The sequence below is a fragment of the Peromyscus maniculatus genome, chromosome 6 (genome assembly GCF_049852395.1).
Source record: "Peromyscus maniculatus bairdii isolate BWxNUB_F1_BW_parent chromosome 6, HU_Pman_BW_mat_3.1, whole genome shotgun sequence".
In the NCBI taxonomy this organism is placed as follows: Eukaryota; Metazoa; Chordata; class Mammalia; order Rodentia; family Cricetidae; genus Peromyscus; species Peromyscus maniculatus.
In genome coordinates, this window is record NC_134857.1 from 101053331 (window position 1) to 101079020 (window position 25690).

At 45.6% G+C, this 25690-nt stretch overlaps 1 protein-coding gene across 6 annotated transcripts in view; it reads right to left on the bottom strand.

Moving 5' to 3' along the window:
- Slc44a3 (solute carrier family 44 member 3) overlaps positions 1–25377 on the bottom strand; it is a 78492-nt gene extending 53115 nt beyond the window's left edge. For 2 of the 6 annotated variants that reach the window (XM_076574890.1, XM_006977853.4), the window contains exons 1-8: positions 25225–25353; positions 24721–24828; positions 20590–20732; positions 19160–19296; positions 18253–18346; positions 4864–5024; positions 2945–3034; positions 642–766 (exon numbers count right to left, since the gene is read on the bottom strand). In XM_076574890.1, the coding sequence (XP_076431005.1) occupies positions 642–766; positions 2945–3034; positions 4864–5024; positions 18253–18346; positions 19160–19296; positions 20590–20732; positions 24721–24828; positions 25225–25251 (885 nt within the window). In that variant the 5' untranslated portion in view covers positions 25252–25353. Of the gene's footprint in view, positions 1–641; positions 767–2944; positions 3035–4863; positions 5025–18252; positions 18347–19159; positions 19297–20589; positions 20733–24720; positions 24829–25066; positions 25094–25224 lie in introns of those variants that run through there. The other 4 variants (XM_076574891.1, XM_006977852.4, XM_015996553.3 and 1 more) reach the window with 4 other exon arrangements.
- Positions 25378–25690: the final 313 nt, after the last annotated feature.

Below are 25690 nucleotides of genomic sequence, written 5' to 3' on the forward strand. Positions count from 1 at the left end.
TTCCATGTCTTCTGTGGTATTGAGATTAAAGGCGTGCATCACCACCGCCACGCTCTTGCTATGGCTCTAATAGCTCTGACCCCCGGGCAACTTTATTTATTAACATGCAATTAACATTTTAGTACAAAATAAAATATCACCATAAGTCAGAGTTCAAAGGTGAGAATAAGGCTCTTGAAAGGTCAAGGAAAACACCTTCTATTTTTCCCACCTCCATGCCACACACCAGAGATGGGCTGCCAACAGGCGAGAGAATATGAATGTGACGTAAAATGACAATGCCTCAAAGCTACTTTCTGTGCCTTCTTGACTGGGTTTCTCCTCCACATAGAAATAGTTATAAGTCTCCCAAATTAGGGAAACCAGAATCCTTTACCCCCATACCATTCAGCCTTCTCGACTGTTCTCTTCCTGGTCAAGCATCTTGTTACTGCCAATCTCCCACATCTAAGTATCTCTTTATCTACTACAAACTCCTTGACCTCAACACTCCTGACACTGTTCTCCCTAAGGCTGCATCCTGTGACCTCTGGAGTGTTAAGCCTTCTGGAACATCCAAGTTGTTTTTGGCTGGAATTCAGAAACTTGGATTCAGAGCTGATGGTGGCTACTCAACCAGCATTCGGAAGGGCTTGTCTTACCGTCGTGACCGTAGCGATGATGGCAAAGGCCAGCATGCACTTCATGTTCTCCCTTTCCGTGTCCAATTCTGTGCTGAGGTCGTTGGTGTAGTCATAAAACAACCACCATAAGACTCCGCAGACAACTAGAAAACAAAGTGATAGGAGGCTTGGCATGTGTCCTGAGATCCTGAGATTACCCACTCCTCTTTTACACACACACACACACACACACACACACACACACACACACACACACACACACACAGTCTAGCCACTTCTGACCCAGTGATCCTGTTGAAACAGTAGGTTCTAAATTCCCAGATGTTCTGGAGCCCATCACTTCTCTCTGGGTGATCTGGACAAAGCCAGGTCTGCAGATAACCTGCCAATCTTGCTACTGGTCTCTGGAGACACAGGAACCTAGTCCACAGGATGAGTGTGAGCAGAGGAAGAGCATTCGAGTCTAAAGTCTAAAGTATTCACAGAAGGTCTGCTGGTGATAGCTCCTGGGCGTGGGGGACTGGATGTTGGCGGCTTCTTCTTCTTCTTCTTCTTCTTCTTCTTCTTCTTCTTCTTCTTCTTCTTCTTCTTCTTCTTCTTCTTCTTTGTTTTTTTTTGTTTTTTGTTTTTTAAGACAGGGTTTCTTTGTGTATCCCTGCTTGTACTGGATCTCACTCTGTAGACCAGGTTGGCCTTGAACTCACAGAGATCCACCTGCTTTTGCCTCCCGAGTGCTGGGATTAAAAGCATGCGCCACTATGCCTGGCTGGATGTTGGCTTCTTACCCACAAAGGTGGGTCATTTACACAGCCCATGGAGATCACGTTATCAGAGGTGCACTGGGAAGATACAGTGGCACTGCAAATACTCTGCATCTAGATAAAAACATGACTATAAATCATCACTGTTGTAACTCCAGGGAGGTCATAGTTGTCTGCCGATCATAGATGGGGAGATGGATGCCACAGCCTTCACTGGTCACAATGGCCTTTCTCCAATACAGAGCTTGCTGTGATTTAGAACCGAAATGCTCCCTAGAAGCTCATGTATTGAAGGCTAGATCCCCAGCTGGATCGAGTCTTGGCATTCTTGGGAGGCAGAAGAAACTGTAGGAGGTAGGATCTACTTGAAGGAAGCGGGTTACTGGAGATGTGCTTGGAAGGCCTACGGGGACCTGAACTTTCTGCATCTTAGTGGCCATGAAGTAGTAGCAATCAGCCTTAGGCTATCACAGGCTTCCGGCAGGAGAATAACGCTACAGGCTCAGAACAAGGGAGCCAGTGACTGTGGAGTGAAGCCTCTGGAACTGTGAGCCAAGCCAGTAAATCTCTCTAAGTGATTTACTCAGGCGTTTTGTCACAGAGTCAGAAAGGTGACTGACACCAGGCCTCTGTGCGGCTGCCTGAGAGCAGAATTAAATATTCAAAGGGATAAAACATTATAGTCACATTGATCATTCAAAATTAAAATGCCCTATATCAGTTGCAAAACGAGGCCTCTACCTCTTTCCTCAAAACTCCTAGGATAGTCACAATCCATTGTAAGGAAAAGAGGGGTCAACACAGGTTCCCCTGGTCTCTGCTCCTTCTCAGCCTTGCTCTTCAGACTGACCAGAGCCTTTGTGTGACAATCATAGGTTCTCACAGGCCCACAGAGTAAGTGTAACACAGAATAAATCCTTCAAAATGAACAAAAAGAAAGATAGAAATCCCTTTCTTTTTTCTTCTTTTTAAAAATTTTTTTTTTTCCTTTGAGGCAAAGTCTCTTTATGCAGCCCTGGTTGTCTTGGAACTTGCTATGTAGACCAGGCAGGCCTTGAACTCACAGATGTTCATCTACCTGACTGTGCCTCCCAAGTGCTGGGACTAAAGGTGTGCACCACCATGGCCAGCTGGAATTCTTCCTGATGATGTATTTAAGTATCAGTAAAATTTAATTTTGTGTTGTTGCTTGTTTGCTGTGCAGGGGATTGAATGTAGGGCCATGTGCATGCCTGGCAGGACTCTAACACTGAGATCTGTCCTCGGACCAGTGTTAGGGGCTCCAGGGTCACCCAGTTGGTAGGCTTGTCTCAGAAGCTGCACAACAGGTAGACTCAAGGATAGAGTGGACATCAGCTTTCTTTGGGAGGCAGGAGCAACTCCCAACGGCCTCCCTAAGCCTGGTTTTCCTCATATGTGTGAAGATGGGGATGGACTGCATCCCCTTCTAAGACTCTAGTTAGTTAAAAAACAAACCAAACCAAAACAAACCCCCAACCTTTAAACTCTGTGCTTACTGGAAAGTTGTTCCATTTACTCAAAAAGAATGGAAATACTTACATAGCAATCCCAAAATAACCAGCGAAATGATGATGTGGACCAGAAGTGTGGAGATGAATCGGAAAGTGAACATCATGGCCAGAGACAAGGCTGGAAAGGTAAACAGAGGTAAACATGATGCTCCAGGGCAACGAGGCAGCAGGGGAGGGCGGTGGGTGGAAAGGGTGGTCAGCATAAAACTGTGATTGCTGATCAGGCCCAGGAAAGTGAGGGCTGATGGGTTTACTCACTTTCCAAGCATCCTGGGAAACAGCAAATACTAAATACAAATACCCAGGATACCCTCCTAGGCCTCCGACACAAGTCAGCTGTGGTAAGGAGGTTCTGAAAATGCCAGCATTCTTCTCAAGTTTAAATATAACGATAGATGAGTAATGAATTAATAATGTATTAAAATAAGTGTAAAATGTAAATGTAAAAAAAGAAACCATACTTTTTCTTAAAAGTCCAAATTAACTATTTAAATTTTTACCATATTTAAGTCTTTTGTCTTTTATGCTGGGCTTTGTGAAGTTCTAACTTTTTTTTTTTTTTTTTTTTTTTTTTTTTTAGTTTTTCAAGACAGGGTTTCCCTGTGTAGCCCTGGCTGTCCTGAAACTCACTCTGTAGATCATGCTGGTCTTATACTCAGAGATTCGCCTGCCTCTGCCTTCCCGATGCTGGGCTTAAAGGTGTGCGCCACCACTGCTGGACCAGTTCTAACTCTTAATGTTCTTGGATATGCTTATGAAATCTCAAAGAATAATGTCTTGACAATGAAAAACAATTAAATTTCCTTTTTTTTTTTTTTTTTTTGAGACAGGGTTTCTCTGTGTAGCCCTGGGCTGTCCTGGAACTTGCTCTATAGACCAGATTGGTCTTGAACTCAGAGATCCACCTGCCTCTGTCTCCCAAATGCTGGGATTAAAGGCATGCACTGCCAACATCCAACAAATCAAACTTATAATTATTAAGTAAACTGTATATGTAAGATGTTGCATTTTATTTTTTAACACTTGGGTTTTTAGGATTGTGACTTTTCTGAATATTTCTGTGACTAGGAACACTAATTCTCACAAATAAAGCAACTGGGATTGCTTATAGATGTTCCAGTACAGTGGGTACTAACACAGGGTTTGGAATCAGACCTGGGTTAGGGTCTCAGCTCTGCAAGTCTCCTAAGTGCTGGGATTAAAGGCCTGCAACACTACTTCTCAGCTAATAAGTAATTTTTTTAAACAGGCAGAAATATGTTGATGGCTGACCAAAAAGTCTCTTTCAGCTTGGAGGTGGGAGGCCTGCTGCTGGAAAGAGCAGTGACCTACAATATTTGTCCAAAGCAGCATGGCTTAACCTCTTCAGACGGAAAATTGGCTTAGTCTTAGCAAGGTGAAACACAGCATTGAAGCCACAGGCTCAAGGATGGGCAGCTGCTTCCCCAAAGATACGAGGGAGCAGGCCTTCGCTCAGAGCAGGTAGGGCTCCATCAGGACCAGGACAGTACCATGACACACACTCCTTCCTTTCCCCAGCCAGCAGCCTTCTGAGCACATAGACTGACCAGTCTATAAGTGTGCCAGGAAGGCACACTGACGAGCAGAACTGGGGTCTGGTGCCCCTGATGCTTACGTTTTTCATAGCCAATACATAAGGTGGCAGTGTTTTATTTGCCCATCTTGTATGCAGAGTTAACAAAAGACAGGAGCCAGACCAATATATTAACTCAATTCTATGCAGGACTGCTTCCCAGCTGAGAGCCAACTAGTCTTCGATTCTTACTGCCCCCTGTCCACACTTGAACCTTTGAACAAATCTGTGAAGAAAATACATAAGCTCTATATTTAAGTCAAAGATGCTGGTTTTCATTACACAAGGTACTCGAGTGTCGAGAAATTCGGCATACCATAAACAGTTACTAAATAAAATTAATCAAGAATTACCGAATGTGAAGACACACAAGCCGAGGATGGTGTCTCTTCCCGCCATTATTCCACTTAGAATCCGATGGAGAGCGTCAGCATCATTTATCAAGACTGATGCAAATAAGGAATAGCACTCGGGGGTCTGAGGGATGCACCGGTTAAATAAGGGGAAGGACTTACTGAAAAGAAGAGGCAGAGTCAATGGTGAAATGATCAGTCATTTATCTTTAAAAATGTTTAGAATTCCAACACCCCCAAACCAGAAGCTCAGCATCTATAAAAAGGACTTTATGACCAATGAGCTGGCTCAGCAGATAAAGACACCTGCTTCTAAAGCCTGATGACCCGAGTTCAATCTGGATGTTGGCCCTTGACCTCCACATCTGTGTGATAGCATCAGCCCCTGACCCAATTATACATGCTCAAACACACACACACACACACACACACACACACACACACACACACACACACACACACACACACACAATTTAAATAGTAAAAAAAAGTTTAGCATCCTGCTTTCAAAGCATGCCTTAGAAAGATAGGCAACCCTGCTCTGCTACGGTGATTAGTTGATACTCATGTTGAGAAACTGGTTAAGGGAAACAATAGACTCTTGAAACTGCTCTTCCTTTTGGTTGTTTAGAGGCTGAATGACATCCCATGGAATATCTATACATCACCTTTTAAAAATAAATAAATGGGAACATTTTGGATTATGTTTTGGTCCTTAGACTATCAACTCCAGTACAAAAATAAAATCTCTCTCTCCTTCTCTCCCTCCCTCCCTCTCTCTCTGTGTATGTGTGTGTGTGTGTGTGTGTGTGTGTGTGTGTGTGTTTGTGTTGTCTGTACATGGTTGTGTGTATGTTCACATGTGTATGGGCATGCACACATGTGTGCACATGTGTGTGCAGGTCTGTGGTCAGTATTAGTTGTCTCCTCTCACTCTACCTTGTTTTTGAGACAGGGTCTCTTCACTGAACCTGGAGCTCACCAACTGTCTTGACTAGCTGGCCAGTAAGTGCAGGATCTTTGTCTCCCACCTCAGGGTAATAATATATGCAACCCCTGTGGCCATCCTTCATATGGGTGCTGGGGATTTGAACTCACACTGAACCCTCTCCCCATACCAAGAATCACATCTCTTTTCAATTTTCTTTTCTTTTTTTTCAAGACAGGGTCTCTCTGTGTAGCTTTGGAGCCTGTTCTGGATCTTGCTGTATAGACCAGGCTGGCCTCGACTCACAGAGATCTGCCTGCCTCTGCCTTCCGAATGCTGGGATTAAAGTCATCTGCCACCACCACCCAGTAAGCATCCCATTTCTTTAAGGAACAGTTCGGGGGATGGACTGGGTCGATCAGAAGCTGCACTGATGACAGTAATGATTCTCTTCCATCCTCTCAGAAAGCGAAGCTAAGCTGTGTGACTGTTGCCGTCAGTCCGTGTGAAAGCTAACCTTTTCTGGGCTCCTATCTAAAATGTAAACACACCTGGGAATAGACATTCTAAAGAATCTTCACAAACCACAGATATCATCACAGGGTCTCCCATCACCCCATGGGCTCCAAACAGTGGGGCTAAAACTCCCAGTTTAAGAAGGGCTGGATTATCTAACAATCTGTTGAAAGCCAGACAGCCGCCATTTTGTGAACTGTATAAAGAGGAAATGGAGAAGAAAGAAGAAATTGCTTCTGAAACTCCTACTGAAGTACAACATGGACATCTGAAAGAACCTTCCTTGGGTGATCACAATATTATAAAAAGAGTCCCTGAGTCACCCAGTAGTGATTTAATGGAAACTCAATAGGAAAATTCTTCCTTTGAGTGGTGTAGCTTTGCGTCTTTCCTGGAACTCCCTCTGTAGTCCAGGCTGGCCTCGAACTCACAGAGCTCCGCCTGCCTCTGCCTCTGCATCTTGAGTGCTGGGATTAAAGGCGTGAGCCACCACCACCCGGCCAGAATACACATTTTAAAAATGAGTCAGAGCCTCACTTACTATCAAGGGGAGGGAACTCAGGCTCTATCTCTTACAGAGAGAAGTATTTATATTATCAGCCTGCTTCCTCCTCCTCCTCCTCCTCCTCCTCCTCCTCCTCCTCCTCCTCCTCCTCCTCCTCCTCCTCCTCCTCTCCCTCCTCCATCATTTCTTTATATTCTGGCTGTACAAGATGATACCAGAATTAGCTGGCATTTTCCTCATCTGAGACCTCATCCACTCAGCTATTTGTCTAGGAATCCTTTGTAAAAGGTCAATTAGAAGCCAGGAGCCAGTTGTTGGATTTGCTCCCTGATGAGGGGTGTCACTCACGTAGACCCTTCCATCCTCAACCCTAGTGTAAAGCTTCAGAATTGCTGGTCAAGCCAGGACCCAGCCTGGGGAGGCAGAGGCAGGCAGTCTCTGTGAATTAGGGGGTAGCCTGGTCTACACAGGAAGCTCCAGGACCCTGTCTCAAAAAACCCAGATGAAGCAAAACAAAACAAACAAAAAATTCATAATTGCCTGTCAATTTTGGTCCAAAGTGCCCCCCCCCCTTAAAACGGCAGTGCTGGCGACAAGGCTCTAAACAGAAGGACTTTGGTGGGGTACAGAAGGATTGTTGTTGAGTGAACGGGTAGGTTTCTGTCTACCAGGAACCTCCCTCAGCCCCACCCCACCCCCCAACAAAGATTAACTACCTTGGTAAAGGGCATCTCATTTCTGGTCAAACCAAACAGCCTGTACCAGATCAAAGAGCCCACCCTGCTGACTTACGTGAAATCCTCTGGCTTCTCTGCAGTTTTCCTCTTCTCTCCACCCCACCCCCACCCCCAGAGATAGCTTGGGCAGTTTGATCCCAATAAAACTTTCTTTCTGCTCATGGAGTAGTCTAGTTCAGTGGTTTGGCTGCATCCTTGCAGTAATATCAAGACCCCTGTGGTCAACGAGTTCTCTAATTCCAGCATGCTCTTTACAAACAACCCTTCTTGTCTTTAGCCTACACTTCCTAGGGACAAAGATGTTTCCCAAAGCTACTTCGGACAGCTCTTTTTCTTTCTACCTGCTTCAGTGAGGCTGCCCTACATTTATTTGTTTATTTATTTGTTTGTTTATTTATTTACTTATTTATTTATTTACTTATTTATTTACTTACTTACTTATAGACAGGTGTCACTCCATAGCCCTGGATCTCATGGAACTCCCTATGTAGACCAGGCTGGCCTCAAATTCCCTGAGAGGGCCTGCCTCTGCCTCTGCCTCTCCAGTGCTGGGATTAAAGGCTTGTGTCACCATGCTCTACTGTCGTCCATTTTACATAGTTAGATCATTTATCTATACTCTGTTCTGAGATCTCCCTCTTTGGCTGATTTGGTTTTTTCATAAACATCATAAACTGAATTTCAGTCCTGTTCAGTTGTTGATAAGAGCAGTCATTGTGAAAACAGTACTAGAGTTTGTTTTGGCTAGGAGAACTGTCCTGAGACTTCATCCCCAAGGGGAAGAAGATGAGAAGCACCTCTCCTATGTCCTAAGTTAGATGAAGAGGATTTCATGGAAAACAGTAAACAGAATCCCAAGGGGTGTGAGGCACCTTGCAACATCTGGATGGGGGCATGGCTTTGATTAGGGAGTATCTGCCACCATGGCCTTATTCGGGGACAAGGCATGTATGAGGGCTTTTTGAGGTCCAGATAGGCTACACATGCTGGGTCCACATTGTTAGGTTCTGCCGACAGTATCTAAGGCAGCTGTATGGAAGGCAGTGGGGGCCTCAGCAGAATGAGGCTGCATACTGCCCCACTCGGTACCCAAGAGGACCTCCCAAATGACCAGCAGGAGTGGAGGATACACAACACAGTACCTAAGAGTAGCCAGAGAAGACTCCAGAACTGCCAGTGTTTAACTCAAGAGCAAGAGGTGGGGAGATGGACTAGTTTCACTGAATAAATTTAAAGGCACAGAGAGGAAAAAAAAATCCAGGTTCTTTCTATGTCTTATGTTCTGTTTGTAGGATATAATGGTTGTGGAATGTTATGTCCATGAGTATAGATTTGTGCATTGTCTATCTGAAAACACATAAATCATACATTTCCCCCTTTAAAACAAAAGGCTGTATACTACACACTGATCTACTCTTTTCTTTTAACAATGTTAATAATGTACCTTACAGCTCTGCACATAACAGAATATGAGGGATTTCCTATTTTCCTTTTTAGAATTACTTTATTTTTAATCATGTATATGTGTGTGCAGGAGAGTACAGGTGCCTGGGGAAGCCAGACATTGCACTCCCTGGAACTGGAGTTATAGTCAGTTGTCAACCACTCAGTGTGGGTCCTGGGAACTGAACTCAGGTCCTCTGCAAGAGCAATTTACACTTTTAACCTCTGAGCCATCTCTGCAGCTCCTGGGATTTTTTTCTTTTTACTGTTGTAACATATGCATGTTGCCATGTAGCACTCAGGTCTTAAACATGCAACCAGACTTTTGGTAAATACATATATTCACATAACCACTACCCCTTTTAAGACATGATAGGAACAACTTCCCCTACACACACACACACACACACACACACACACACACACACACACACACACACACACACACACACACACCTGCCACCTCATCCCATCATCTCATTGCGTAACTAATGCTGGCCTTAAACTTGGAATTTTCCTGCCTGCACCTTCAGGTGCTGGGATTACAGGCATGAACCACCAGGGCCGGATTAGGACATGAAACATTTTTATAGCTGCAGTAGGTCCCCTTATTCTCCTACAGATCTGACTGTTCATTTTTGTTTGTTTATTTCGAGAGACTGTTGTCATTATGCAGCCCAGGGTGATTTTGAGCTCCCGATTCTTCCACTGGGTTACAGTCATGTACCATAGTGCTCTGTTTCTACAGTTCTGAGAACTTGAACCCAGGGCTTTTGAATCCGGGGCTTTATGCATGCTAAGCAAGTACTTTACAACTAAGCTGCATCCCTAGCTCACCAGACCTGATTTCTACTACTGTAAGCTGGGTTTGATTCTGATATCATCTGGTATCACAGGACGCGCACCTTTGTGTCCCGCTGCTTTCCCTTCCACTTGGGTGTTGCACAGGTCAGCACATTAACCCTTTTAATGCCTAGCACTACCCACTCAATGGACATAAAACTTGATCTTCTGTCTTTCTGCTGATTATCTTTGGAGTTGTTTCCAAATATCAAACAGAAAGGAGGCTATAAACTTTCACACACATATATCATTTTGAGCTGTATAATTTTCATTCTCTTGGGTAAAGACCTAAAAGTGGAATGACTGGGGTTATGTGGTATGTATATGCTTAACTGGGTAAGAAGCTATCTCATTTTCTCCCGAGACTGGCCTCACCATTCACATAGTTTCTGGACACACGTATATGGATGTTCCGATTTCATGTTCTCAGCAGTTCTTAATTTTGTTCCCGAAATGACTAACTCCTCTAGTAAGGGTCTTGTCCCATCAGAGTTCATGCCTGCTTGTGTCTTTTTCCTGATTCTACTGTGCTATTTGTCCTTTTGTTACTACTTGAAAGTCGAGATCACCAAATGTGGCTCATTGCCTTTTCTTTTCTTTTCTTTTCTTTCTTTCTTTCTTTCTTTCTTTCTTTCTTTCTTTCTTTCTTTCTTTCTTTCTTTCTTTCTTTCTTTCTTTCCTTCTTTCCTTCTTTCCTTCTTTCCTTCTTTCCTTCTTTCCTTCTTTCTTTCTTTCTTTCTTTCTTTCTTTCTTTCTTTCTTTCTTTCTTTCTTTCTTTCTTTCTTTCTTTTTTTTAATACCTAAAGCTTTATTGGAACACATCTCAGTCCATTTGTTCATGCATTTTTAAAATGTGTATTCTGGCTGGGCGGGCGGTGGTGGCGCACGCCTTTAATCCCAGCACTTGGAGGGGGGCAGAGGCAGGTGGATCTCTGTGAGTTCAAGGCCAGCCTGGACTACAGAGGGAGTTCCAGGAAAGGCGCAACGCTACATCACTCAAGGGAAGAATGTTTTATTCTGACTCACACTCTCTGGGGTTTCAGTCCATGTTTGCTTGGGCCCATGTACTTGAGAATATCATAGTGTTTGTGGTGGAGGATCTTCCTTGTAGTGGACAGGAAGCAGTGAGTGGGAAAGAATGCACAGAGGCAGGGGTGGGTGTGGGTGAGGGTTGGGGGGTGCAGAGGCAGGAGACACTGAGAGATCCACTTCTAGCCACTCCGCCTGCCCAGGTCCCGTCTCGTGAAGTTTCTAGAACCTCCCAAAACAGCGCTGTCACCTGAGGCCAAGTGCATAACATACGAGCCCAAGGAAGATAGTTTACAATATGTCCATAAACTACAATACCTATAATTGTATCTTTTCTATGTTTTTAGAATAAACTTATCAGTTTCTATAAAACTCATATTGGAAGGCCAGCCTGGTTTACAGAGTGAGATCCAGGATAGGCCCCAAAACTACACAGAGAAAACCTGTCTCAAAAAAACAAAAACAAAAAATTAAACAAAAAAGCTCATATTGGGATGTGCTAAACATATAAAACAATGATGAGAGAGATGACATCCTAAATTAATTGTATAATTAGTAATTAATATTAATAATTGTACACAGGTTCTTTTTTTTTTTTTTTTTTTTTTACAAACCCTTGTGTCGAGGGCTGACTTTCAATAGATCGCAGCGAGGGAGCTGCTCTGCTGCGTACGAAACCCCGACCCAGAAGCAGGTCGTCTACGAAAGGTTTAGCGCCAGGTTCCACACGAACGTGCGTTCAACGTGACGGGCGAGAGGGCGGCCCCCTTTCCGGCCGCTCACAGGTTCTTTCATTTCTCTCAGCAAGATCTTAACATTTACAGCTGAGGTCACAGATTTGCCTGTAAGTTTATTTCTACGTTTCTTTCTTTTTAAAAATTCTGGTAAAGTGTTTGCTACTAGAATTCAAAAAGACTTTTTTAAAAAAAAATTTTAAGACAAGGTCTCTGTGTATAGTCTTTACTATTTTGGAACTCACTCTGTAGACCAGGCTGGCCTCAAACACAGAGATCCACCTGCCTCTGCCCCAAGTGCTGGGATTAAAGGCGTGCGCCATTATGCACAGCTCAGAAAGATAATTGACCTGTGACTAGCTCCTTTGCTCAATTTGCTTAATTATTTTATAGGTCCTTTGAATAGTTCTAGACCACTGTTACTCATCTTTACATGAACTTGGTCTTTCTTCTTCCCTCCTTTTTCTTTTCCTTACCCATGATCATCCCTAGACCATCCATCTCAGAATTGAGTAGAAGTGTTTGGAACAGACTGCCACCTAGTTTGTTTCCTTCCTTCCTTCCTTCCTTCCTTCCTTCCTTCCTTCCTTCCTTCCTTCCTTCCTTCCTTCCTTCCTTCCTTCCTTCCTTCCTCCCTCCCTCCCTCCCTTCTTTCTTTCTTTTGACAGGGTTTCTCTGTGTAACAGCTCTGGCTATCATGGAACTCACTCTATAGACCAAGCTGGCCTTGATCTCACAAAGATCTGCCTGCCTTTGCCTGGGCTTAAAGGTGTGCACCACCACCTGCTGGCTTCCTTGCTCTGTAGTGCTATTTTGTTTATATGCTAACAAACAAAGTTTGCCTGAAGATGAGAGAGCAGAGCTAGCCACTAGAGGCCATGCTGTGGTGGCACACACCTTTAGTCCTAGAATTTGGGAGGAGGAAACAGGAATATCAGGAGTTCAAGGCCACCCTGGGCTATATAAAGTTCAATCTATTTTAAAGAGAAACAGAGCCAGGTGGTGGTGGCAGCTCACACATTTAATCCCAGCACTAGGGAGGTGGAGACAGGATCTCAGCCCATTCAGTTTGAGGATTCATAGAGACAGGATCTCCCCCTTTAGGCCTGAAGATTTGATAGAGGTAAGAAATCTCTCTAGTTGCTGGCTCCTTTACTGAACTTTGAGCATTTACCTCGATATCTGGCTCCAGGTTTTTATTATTAGGATCAATTAGGATTCGTGCTATATTGCTTGTTTCTAATCTTAGCTATAAAGTGTGAACTGCTCATCATCAAGTATAGTATTAACTAGATTTCTTAGGTTTTTCAAATCACATTTTTATCTGTTTTGTGCTGGTCTCAGATTCATGGCAATTCCCCTGTCTCAGCCTTCTGAGGGCTTGTCTTAGTGAATTTCAGTAGGAGTTAGAAGCCTTCCCCACTTTCAGGATGTGAAAGAATCCTTGTAAACTTCTAATACCTTCTGGTTTCATTTTCTATATGAAAACCATCCATTGGCTGTCTCTCTGGTTGGCCTAATAACCATTTATCAAATAATTCACATTTCCCCATTGATTGACAATGCCAGTTTTTTTTTTTTTTTTTTTTTTTTTTTTTTTTTTTTTGGTTTTTCGAGACAGAGTTTCTCCGTGTAGCTTTGCGCCTTTCCTGGAACTCACTTGGTAGCCCAGGCTGGCCTCGAACTCACAGAGATCCGCCTGTCTCTGCCTCCCGAGTGCTGGGATTAAAGGCGTGCGCCACCACCGCCCGGCTGACAATGCCAGTTTTATCATGCAATACATTACCATATTTGGATTTAATCCTGTTGATCTGCCCATTGCCATAATGATAAGTTAATAGACCAATAGAGAGGAATAAAGTCTTTTCATGCTGGACTGTACGGTTAACACAGAGTACCTTTGCATTTGTTTTTGTTTTTTCATTGTACCTAAAATGGCGCTGGTGTTTTCCTCCCCTGGTTCTCATATAGTTCTTTTTAAACTGATTTTGGTGTCTTTGTATGGGATCTTTGTTCCTGCTGTAGTAAATAAGTATTTTTTTAAACCCACGAATGTGCAGATTTCAAAATACTAGCTGATCCCACGCCACCTACATGAGTTCTTTTATTGCACACAGGGACTTCCCAGGCACTTATCCTGCCTTCCCAGGTCTATAATCATACCTTCTGCAGAGCAGCAATTAGCTCCCGATTTCCGATTTCCAAACCTCTAATTTCTTTTGCTTTTCTGACACTAAACGGTTTCACAACACCAATAAATTGCAAGTGTTTTCAAAGCAAATGTATTCTGAAGTTTCACCAGGGTTTCTAAAAGCTAAGAGCAAACACAGACTTAATGCTCTTTTATTCCTTTGATCTGAACATTATTCGTAATTTTATGCATGTGGCTTTACTAACGTGTGTGTGTGTGTGCGCGCGTGCGTGAGTGAGTGTGTGTGTGTGATTCACTAATCCTGTGCTGATAAAGAATGACAAGAATGACCCATCTTACCCTGAAAGGGACACAGAGAAACGTGAAGTTTGGATCTCTTATGAGTGGCCTCCTCAGGCTCACACTGAGCTAGGAAGGGAAAACATGCCATACCACGTGTCCTGGAGGCACCACCTCCTCCTCCTCCTCCTCCTCTGCCTCTGCAGCCAGCCCCAGCCTTTCACCCTCAAGTGCAGACCTTGCCAATACTAACTTTCCAGGTGAGACAGGCTGCCTAGCAGTCCACTGAAAATGCCCGTCATTAACTGGGCCAGAGGTGCATTAGTCCACAGCCTGAGGTTTCTTCCACACGTCTACATTTCATCGCCACTAGCAAAATCATTCCAGCTTGCAGAAAGGAGTCTGGAGGGCCACCCAGAAAGATGTATAGACATCTGTATGTGGATTTCACCCAAGTAAACAACACAGTGTTGACGAGCAGGAGGCCAGAACTGGAATTGAGTGGGAGGTGAGAGTGTGGCAGAGAATCCCAGGCCTTTTAGATTTCAAATGCATGGGAGACTCAAAATGAAGTACTGTGCTAGGCACCAAAGGAAAAAAGACAGTTTTGCGCATTATCTTCCTTAGTACTTTTTCATTGCTCATCAAAGCTCGTGCACAGGTGCCCATGCCTTTTTGAAATTCAGCCACTGCTCTAAAGGGTGAGTTATACCTTAAGCGATCGCCACAAGCAGAAGAAACAATTGATGTAGTCAAAAGAAGTATTCAGAAAATGTTCTTTGGCTCTACGGCCACACTTCTCATGTTCTGTAGCTTTTAAGGCTTGGCACAGCTCTTCCAGGATAAATATGATAATTTCCATCTTAAACAAACGCTTGCTTGTGTAGGAAAAGGAAATGGTACCCTCAAGCCTATTTTTGTCTCCCTCGCTTTGTCCAAAAAAGGCTAGTCAATCAATACTTCTGTCTGCACTTGGAAAGTTAGCATTGGCAAGATCTGAGCTGCAGGGTGAAAAGGTTGGGGCTGGCTTCAGAGGTAGAAGAGGTGGTGGCTCCAGGTCATGTGATCATGAGATATTTTTCCCCTTCTAGCTTGCTGTGAGCCTAAGGAGTCCATTACCAGGTTGTCCGATCTAGCCTTGATTGCATACGCTGGGTTACAGAACCCAGTATGGACACTGCTGCTCGGTTGGATGCCTGTTTTTCTACATGCTCATCATATGGGCTCAGCCTTTCTCTGATCGGTTTTCTTGTGTATAAAATGATACCTACAGCACAGACACTCTGTGAGGCCCCAGTGGGTGATACATGTCATAGGCTTAGAAAAGGAACGGACTAAGAGCCCCACAAATGTGCTGTTTTTCAGTAGCACCATATAAATTTCCCATGGAATCATGGCTGTCATCCCAGTTACAGAAAGAGGACAGTTGATTGGACTCTGTTTAAATGGAAACCTTAAAAAATTTCATTCTCAGGACTAGGGGTGGGGGAGTGGAGATGGCTTAGTTTACAGGAAAGAGTTTGCCTTGTAAGTAAGAGGGCTGGGTTGCCCGGAATTTGTGCAAAAATGCTGGTGTGTTGGCACACCCTTGTAATCCCAGCACAGGAGAGACAGAGACAGTGCCTAACTGGTGAGCTCCAAGCCAACAGGACCCTGTCTCTAAGAGGTCGATGGTATTTCTCAGTATAAGCCCAGAGGGGGTTCTCTGGCCTCCCCATGCTCACTTGCACACGCATGTATGCACACACACACACACACACACACACACACACACTCTTTTTTCAATTCTTTATGCAGGCACACTTATATTGTTCCTAATCACTAATATTCCCTGTCCAAGCATTACATAATCTTACTTTAGCCCACTCAAATGTTCCAGTTGTTTTTCCTGGTTCAGTTATAGTTCATTAAGATAAGCAAGAATAACCATATTAAAAAATAAGATACTGTAGGAAAGCGGATTGAATAAGCTTTCAAATTGCAAATTTTAGAAAAGAGTGCTATAAGATGATGGATTACACCCTGACTCCTATAAGTTCGACCCTGCTTGTTGCCTTTAGGTCTTGAGAGATTGATATTTTTTTCAAGTTGTATTTACAGCCAGTTACAGGATTGTGCTGATTTTTTTTTTCCTGAGACAGGGTTTCTCTGTATAGCCCTGGCTGTCCTTTAGAACTCACTCTACAGACCAGCTTGGACTTGAACTCAGAGGTCCCCCTGCCATCTGCCTTTTGAGTGCTGGGATTAAAGGCATACGTCACCACCGTCTGGCAGTGATTATTTTTAATACAATATTTTTATTAATTCTTCAAGGATTTCATACGATGGATTTTGGTCACAACCCCTCCACTCCTCCCCCAGCTCCTCCAAGATCCGGTCCCCACCTCCATACTTAACCTTGTGTCCTTTTTTTTAAAAAAAAATCCACCAGGTTCAATTTGTGCTGATCATGTATTTCTAGGCATGGGACCACCCACTGAAGTGTAGCCCGTCTACCAGGAGCCACGCCCCTAAAGAAAACCGACCCTCCCTCTTCTAGAAGCTGTCAGCTAGGAGTGGGGGCCTTTGAGTACCTCGCCTCTCCATGCTCGAATGTTGACTAGCCATGCATGCACATATATATATATATATTTAAAAACTTCACTGGAATAGGAACCATCACATGACTCATATAAGAGAAGGTCTTTTTGTGACATTTCTGTCTATTTTACGCCTACATATGAAGGTATGTATGTGCTAGGCTGTGACAAAATAGACTTTATTTTGAGGGTCCCAAGCAAAAGTTTCATCCACACTGTATGGGTTGCTCAAGACAATGTCTTGTTTTACTTAAATTATTGTTCCTTGGGGATTCTTTTTAGGAGTACTTATTCATTTTTTCCAAAAGAAGGGCAATACAAGGTCAACAAGCTTTCTTTAGCACAGCAGAGCGCCCTGCCATGGCCTTGGCCTTTTCCAAGGGGCAAATGTGGGCCACCCACGCCAGCACTGCATCACTGCCACTCGGGAAGGACTTGGAAGCTGCCGGCTGCAAGCCAGGGTGAGAAAGACCCCGAGGAGCTCACCCAGGATGTTCAGAAGGACCTGTGCTGGACACGACAAGTGTGGAGCCTGCCTGACCTTCCCCTTCCAGGCCTCGTTCTTGCTTTAAAATATATATAGTCAGCTTTTTAAGCCTTAATGTACAACTTTATGTGAAATTCTAATACATTTCATCTGAATACGTGAATTTTTTATTTACTTTTATTTCATTTGCATTGGTGTTTTGCCCGCATTTATGTCTGTATTAGGGTGTCGGATCCCCTGGAACTGGAGTTACAGACAGTTGTGAGCTGCCATGCAGGTGACAGGAATCGAACCTGGGTCCTCTGGAAGAGCAGTCAGTGCTCTTAACCGCTGAGCCATCTCTCCAGTCCCTACACTGAACTTTTTAAAGCATTGTTTTGTGGGTGTTTTGCCTTGTTGTATGTATGTGCACCACATGTGTGCCTGGTGCTGGTCCAGGTCAGAGGAGTGTGTATGTTGGGTCTCCTGGGACTGGAGTTACAGATGGTTATAAGACACCATGTGAATCCCGAGACTAGAACCCAGGTCCTCTGCAAGAGGAACAAGTGCCCTTAACAAGTGCCCTGTGAGACATCTCTCCAGACAGCCAGGGCTATTTCTTATGGCATAGTCTTGAACAATAAAAACTAACCATGTTGGTTGTAGTGAAAAAGTGAATGTTGATGATTTCTCCTTAACGATAACAAAGAACTGGGGAAGGAAAAGTGCACGTTAGCCGCTTCATAAAAACCATTCATTTGGTAACAGTGTATATATTTGTTTTCACTGTCTCTAAAGAATTATCACACTTTATTGTGTGTATGCGTGTGCATGTGCACCCTGGTATACAGGTGGAAGCTGGGGGGTGATCTTCAGGAGTGGGTTCTCTCCTCACATCATGTGGGTCCTGGGCATGAAACTCAGGGCACCAGGCTTTGTGGCAAGCGCCTTCACGTGGGCCACCTCGCCAGCCCAGCACTGGTGTTTGAAGACTATGTGTACTCTTATTGTTTGATGTTTTTCTCCGGATTTAGCCATTGGCTATTATATATATGAAACAGTCCCTCTCTGTCCCTGATTGTGAGCCACACTCTGAATCTCCCTTTCATTTTTCCCAGTGTATAGAGGAGGAACAGACAGCATCATGCACCAAATGCCTTTTGTACATAAGCTCTTACCTTGGAGGAACGGGGAGCCTGGGACACAGTGTATCTGCATTTGGACTCTGAGTATAGTTGAAGGAATTCAAACTATAGACACACAGGAAAGACCCTGAAAGCAGAACACATATACACTAGGCTATTTAAAAAAAAAAAATGTATTGCAGCCATCTTCCTTGGGGAGCCAGTAAAGAAGCCACGGCTGTTTTCCCAAATCATGAAGGAATTAGAATGTATTACCCAGCCTTGGAAAACAGGTGGCCTGCACATGGAAAGAACAGGTGTGTCATCTGAGGATGACTTGGGTTCTCTTTCTTTCCAAACCCCCAAATTTGACATCATAAATCACAGGATTGTCATTAAAAATGATTTGAAGGTTATTTGAAGATGATTTATTGTAGGAGCTTGAGATTTTTCACCCAGCTTTGAAAATGTTTTTTAAGATCTCACACTCCATTTTTTCAGACAGATAAAATTCACCATCAAGTTGCTTCATTTTTTTCCTTTCCTTTTTTAATTAAAGTGCATCTGAACTGTCTGGACCAAGTGGTTTTAGTACAACTTCTGACCTTTTTCTGTCAGTGAAAGTATTCAAGGTCTCTGACAACATTAAAAAGCCCCCACGTGGGTGATTTGAACGGGAACCTCAGGGCCCTATGTCTGCTGTCCCCTTCTTAGCCTCTGAGGTAGATCTGTGAGCAGGGACCACACCTGGGGGTTCAAATAAGCGCAGAAAGCCTCAATGACACTGAACAGGTTCCTGAGAAAACACTCCTGGTCCTTTCCACTAAGAGACGCCCGCAAAGGGGCATACTTCCTACCTTTTCAGAGAAAGTAGCTTCAGGGTAAGTTACACTATCTATCTGGGACCCTACAGGTTGCTACACCAGGTGATCTGGGGGAAGAGTAGGCCCTTAACACTTACCATTGGTGTCGGCAAAGTGCTGGACCTCTTCCAGGGTGTCCAGCTGCTTCTCAGGACAACTGGATACACAGAGGGCCGTGGGGCCAAGCCACCTGTCCTCGCCGTCCAGATCGCAGGCATTCATAAAGAACACGTGTCTATAGATGGAGGAAACAAAGGCCCATCGCAGGCCACTGAGACTCATTGGTTTAACTGTGGGCTCTGGAAATGTATCATGTACCATCACAAGGGGGAATGACTAAGACAAACTTTTGTAGCCAAATGCATCCGAATAACATTTATCACACCAACTGGCAGCATCTTAGGAACCGTATTCAAATGGGAACAAGCCTCTCCTTTTCTAGGGTCTGCATCTGAGAAGTGAGGGATCTAGCAAGAGTTACCCGAGAAGTCACGGAGGAAGAGAAGGGTCGATCAAACTGTTTATGATGTGCTTCAAACTGGCATATAAACAATGTAATGGAGACTGCTCTAAATTTCAGAGGACAGTGGAGCTCAGGGAGGTGACAAGTGGGGAGGAGGGGGCTGAGGTTGGGGATTTAAGTCAGCCTAAGAGCCAGGACAGCCAGGCTGCCTTCAGCTACTCAGCCCCAAAGTAGGTTGTCGCCATCAGCGTGCTGGTCATGAACTCTCAGGGGCAGCTGCGCCACCCCCCCCCCAACCCAAGGCTGATACAGGCTGCCAAAGCCACAGGAACTCAGGGGAAGAGCCCTGGGGGGCTGACTGTGAGGGGAACACCTGGCAAAGGGGTCTGGAAGCCTCTCTCCCTCCACTGGGGATGGGAGGAAGGATGCGAGTTAAACGGTAGGACACATTTCCTGAGGTGAACGACACACGCAGACCTCATTTTGTTTAGAAATTTAAAATTCTGTTAAAATATACATCCAGTTTGCCTCCTTAATCATTTCCAGCACACAGTTCAGGGCACGGACGGATCTGTGCAACCGACCCCATCACCAGCCTGTGGAAACAGTTCCAATAGACAAGCTCCTCATCACCCACCCACCCCCAACCCAGGAAACCGCCAATGCACTCCCTTCCACATCCCAAGCAGAATGCAGAATGCACACTACCTGTCTGATTCTGAGACCTTGTCATGGGAACACTGAGCATCTGCTAAGCTTTAGTTCATGCAGAGTCTCAGGGGAGCGTTAAAACACCCTGGAAAGATAGGCATAATTACCAGTTTAAAAAGACGAAAACTGGCCTCAGAGAGGCTAAGGACTCTGCCCCCAGGTCACAGAGCTGAGAAATAGTGGAGGCTGAATGTGAACCCGGGACTGGCTGATTCTACAGCTGCTTGCTCCCTTACCGGCACGCGCAGCCTCCTTTTCAGATAGGAAGAGTTGCTAAGCTCTTAAATGAAGGCGAGGTTTTGAAATACAGCCCCAGCCCCTCTGTAGATTGGAGACCTAAGTCACAAGACTTACTTTCTGAGAGTCATGTCCTGCCCTGAGAGGGGGGCCCCTTCCACTGGGGAGTTCCTCTTGCCACACACATTGCCGAAGCTGTCATAGCCGAAGAGGAGTCTTCCCGCTGCTCCAGCCACCACCGAATAGCCCATGATGAACACCTGGCAAAAACCCAGGGGCATGGGATGACTGCCTGGCCAGGGAGCAAACCACAGCCCCTCACATCCCCGAAGATGAAGGTGTGAAACACAAGAACAAGGATGCTCCACAGATCCACAGCCCTTCCCTCCCTTAGCAATTCCACCCACCCAGGTAAGGTCCAGCTTTGTGAAGCTGGTGTAGCAGGTGTGCGTGCACACGGGGTGGGGGTGGGAGTGGGGTCCTAAAGCTCTCAGATTCTGCTCTGCTCTCTCCTCTTCTTTCTCTTCTTCAAGAAGCCATCACTTTGTGATTTTTCAGCCAAACTTGACCGGGATAATTTCATTTCATCCCTTCAGCACGTCTGGGTTATCTAAGTGTATCAAGTGCACATAATATTTCCCTGCGTGTGCACGTGTGGGTGCGCATGTGTTCACGTGTGGGTGCACGTGTGTGCACGTATGCGTACGTGGAGGTCAGAGGACAGCTTTGGCTGTTGCTCTGCAGACAGCATCCACGTTGGTTTTTTGAGACACAGTTTCTCTCCAGGCTCGAAACTCACCAAGTAGGTTAGGCTGGCTAGCCAGTGAGCCCCAACCGTTATCTGTCTCATCTTTCTCCTCCCCCGGTCAAATTCAGTCCTCTCACCTGCAATGCCAACACTTACCGCCTGAGCTATGGGGCATCCCATCTTCCCTTAGAAATGTGCTTTTCATATGACTTATAGGGAACTCGATCAAGGCTACACAGTCGATACGCATCAATGCACAAGTCTGAAGGAGTATTTGGGCTACTTGCTTAAAATCTCCAAAATAAAGAACTTATGAGGAAAAAAAACGATCTCAGGATTCTGCTTGGCGAGGGCATCTTGCAGTCAACCGGTGTTTTTTTGTTATTTTGTTGTTGTTATTTCATAAATCTACTTTTATAGTGAATGTGGAACATTTGAAACTTCAGTCCAATCCACAGACTTGTACACACCTGTCTGTCCACTGCCGAGATTTCTTCTCATAATACACACTTAGGTTGGGGTAAGTCTCCCAATCTACTACATGCAGAAGGCCATCTAAAAGAATGTGGTGCTAGCAAGCTTCTTCAGGGACAGAGGCTGCGGGATACTGTCCACTAATGGGGGTGGCCATATGCTCCAAAGGTACCCTGCCTTGAAATCAGTGAACTTCAGAGGCTCTGCATTCATTGTCAGTTTTGAAATAAAAGTAATAAGCTGAGCAGGTGGTGCATACCTGAAACCCCAGCTCTCAGGAGGCAGAGGATGGAGGATCAGGGGGAATTCAAGACCAGCCTTGGTGACAAAATGGGTTCAAGGCCAACCCCAGGCTACACAAGACCCTGTCTCAAAAAGACAAAACCAAAGTATTAAATATTCGAGTGCTCAGTGGATACTAGAGACTTTACTAGAGGACACAAAGACAAACAAAACCGGGTGACAACCCTTGAAATTCACTTCCCAGGATTATTATTATTGATGGCACTGCCCTGGGCTGGGGTTGGACCAAGAGGCTTAGGGGAAGACACAGCCCCCAAAGGAACAGGACTTATCAACTGCAGACCGTGTAGGGGAGGGGACCCTTGTCCCTTCCCAAGTTCCTTCTCAGTTTAGCTAATGAGAGTTTTAGGATATATCGGTCACCTTTGCTAACAGTCAGGGTCACCCTTTCTTCTCTTCAAGGCAGGGCACTAAAGGGTGAGTCTGTGTGCCTAAATGGCCTTGGCATGTCCGTCTTCTGTCCTGGCTTGGGATGTGAGTCCTGATGTCATCTGCACTTGTGTGTGTCTGCTTTTGCCTGTCTTATCAGAGACTTATCTAATCACAACATGATAGTTTCTCTGTGCCCCGACTTCCTGTGCATGCCTCCCTTGGGAAGTTCATGGGGAGGTGAGAGATTTGAGTTTTCTTGGGTTCCCTTCACACCACTGTAAACAATCACCACAATTTTAATTCCACATGAGGAGAGGTGGTGAGCAGTGTAACAGGGCCCTTGAAAAACAGACCTCAGGGAACTAAACTTTTCCTAGGGGTCCCAGACACTCCCTCCCACGGGAGGAGGGATTCCACATCCATCAGGAAGAGGCAGCAAACAGTACTGATATCTATCACACAGCTCAATCGGAATAGGAATATTTCCTGGCTTTGTTTTCCTCATTTTAAGACTCCAACAGAAAAGGTGGAGAAAAACTAACAACTTTTTGGCCTCTAGTTCTGCCCCAGACTGTAAATGAACGCACTTCCTTTCTCCAGCTCCTGTGGCCTGGTTTTCTTTTGTCAAGGTAAGGCTGGCGAGCTCCGGGCCTCAGAGCCCAGACTCCAGTATCAGCAGTCTAGGAAGTGTGCATGTTAGTGTGCTGTGGCTTCAAATGAAGTCGCTCCAAGCTGGCTCTGGGAAATGGGAGTCTGGAAAGATAACTAGGAAAGGGTGATGTGGGAGAGGACACTGGAGGGTAAGGAAAGGCAGGGATCATTCAGAGCTTCAGGCTTGCTTTCTGTTCATGTATTTAATACAAGCATCAGCACAGGCTGGTGCTCTTTCTGCTTGCAGGGGACCAGCCCTGCTTGCAAGTCTGGCATCCTCAACCGAGCTGCTTTGTCCAGCCCTGACTGAGGGCAGCGACATCAATCCTACACTTGGTCAGTTGGTCTATGATGTGATGACAGGACCCAGAAGTGGAACAGTGGATGAACACACACACACACACACACACACTTTGTTCTGCTTTGGATAGGTATCTGTAGCTAAAGATTTTGCAGAAGAGGAAAGAAGCTAGTCAGCTAAGAGAGAACTCTTATGTAGTGAAGAGAATCTGGGCATATGGAAACCTTTAGATTTATCCTACAAACAAAGTGTGCTTTCTCTGCAGTTTCCATCTCAGTGCGTGCAGTGTCTCAGCCAGCTCATAATTCTTCAGGCTGTGAAGGGCCATCTATGATCGTCTCCCTAGGCAGCTGCCCGCCTGAGAGTTTGAGGGGTGGAGGGGCCAGGGAGGACCATTAAATGACAGTAACAGCCCAAGGTCAAAGTTGCAGAGTCCTCAGGAGGGACAACTGCTCCCTATATTTACAGAGCAGCAGAAGTGGAGGAGAAGAGGCCGTGGACAGGGGAGGTATAAGACAGAGTAGGTACGCAGACTTCTTTGGGCTCCTTGAGGAGAGGTCCAAGGGCCTCAGCTAGAGCAGCAGCAGCGGCAGCAGGAGCAATCACCTCCAGGCCCAGCCTTCCACTGTGTGTCCAATCAAGTCTATCTACACAAAGCTGGAAAATTAAAAATTGAATGCATGCCTTCTTTACTTGGGTAGAACAAGCATGGTATTTTAGGGTGAGTAAATAAAGTCTTTTCAACGAAGGTAATTACTACTAGGTCGATATAGGGCACTGTGAGTTAACCATTTACTATGCAGCACATAGCATGCCCCAGCTGGCATGGGCGACTTCCTTAGCACAGCCTTTGAAAAGGGTGACTGAGGCTCCAGGACTGAGAGAATCAAGATTCAGCTCCACGAGACTCTCAGGATTGACTCACCAGGGTCCGATGGGGTCTACCACCAATCACGTGTACCACCAATCAAGTATGTAAGGAGAGGGTTTGCAGCACGTTACTAAACACAGCAGGCCAAGGAGGTGCCCATGTGTACGTGTGTGTCTCTGTATGCACCCAGGAAAAAAGCGATCTCTGGGCTGTTGTTGAGGAGTATTTGACTGAAGACTTCCATTCTGAGAGCTTGGATAGGAAAGGAATTCACCTCACCCTTACCAAAGGAAAGACACGGATTCTCCAGTTCCTAATGGGGACCCGACAAATCTCGGTCTGCTGCAAGAAGACAGCCTCCTCAGGGAGCTGAGGAGATTGTGAAATCCCAGAAGAAGAATTTCCTAACTCAGGCTCCTTCTGGGCCAATGTCCTTGCAGCATAAACTTTAAACGACTCACATTTAAGACACATTTGTGTCTGGACACACACAACGGGGCCTTGTACCTGCCAAGCGGCCGTACTTACCAAACCAGTCCAAAAGAGAAAGAACAGAGCTAGCCACGCCGTATCTGTGCATTTCCTGTAAATCTGGGGTCGCCACTCTCTCTGTCTGGGTGTTTTCTCTTCAGAAACCTTCCAGGAATATAAATAAATAAATAAAAATGGAGAGTTGAGAAAATAAGGAGAAAACAGGTGAAATCAGCCCAACCGAAACCTATCCAAAGGCTGCTTAAAGTAACTCAACTTTGTCACCCGACTCTCCTGGGGGAGACCTGCTCTCTGCAGGGTGGGATGTGAAGTCCTCTGGGTGCCTAGTTCTTACTGGAGGTAAGAGCACCCTCCTCCCCCTAGTCCCTTGCGTCTTCCTGACCTGGGCCCAACACACTCCCTCCGGTCCAGGTGTCCTTAAAGGAGCGGTGTCGCGGAGCAGATGGCTTGATCACCAAGTGACATGGGAGGCGGAAGCGTCCTGCCTGTGCAGGTGCCCGCAGAGGCCGCTTCCCTCAGGGCCCAGGTTGTCGCCCTTACCAAGTACTCGGCGCCCAGGCACTGCATGGTACACTCGGTAGCGAGGTCAGGGATTGGCAGCCGCCATGCACACGGGCCCAGAGGTGCAGCGGCCGGCTCAGGTGGCCCCGGCAGGGCGGGCAGGGCGCAGCGCCGCCTAGCGGCCGGGGGCGCTAATCCCCTAGGCCCGCCCTCTCCGCTGTGGCTTTGGCCGCCTGGGAGCTGGGGTGCCACCCACGCAGTCCCCGGCTCCTAGGAAGTGCACCTGACTACTGTGCGCCAGCGGCGGGCTGTCAGCGCCTGGAGGAGTAGGAAGTAAGGCCCCAGGGATCACTCCCGAGGGAAGGCGGGGAGCTTGCAGGGGTGTGTCACACACAGGTAACGGGCGCTTTCGGTGTGCAGAATCCTGCCCCGAGAGTTTCACCAGCTTTTCCGCGACAAGCATCAAGCTGCAAGCTGTTGTTATTGTCCTTCAGCTACCGACCAA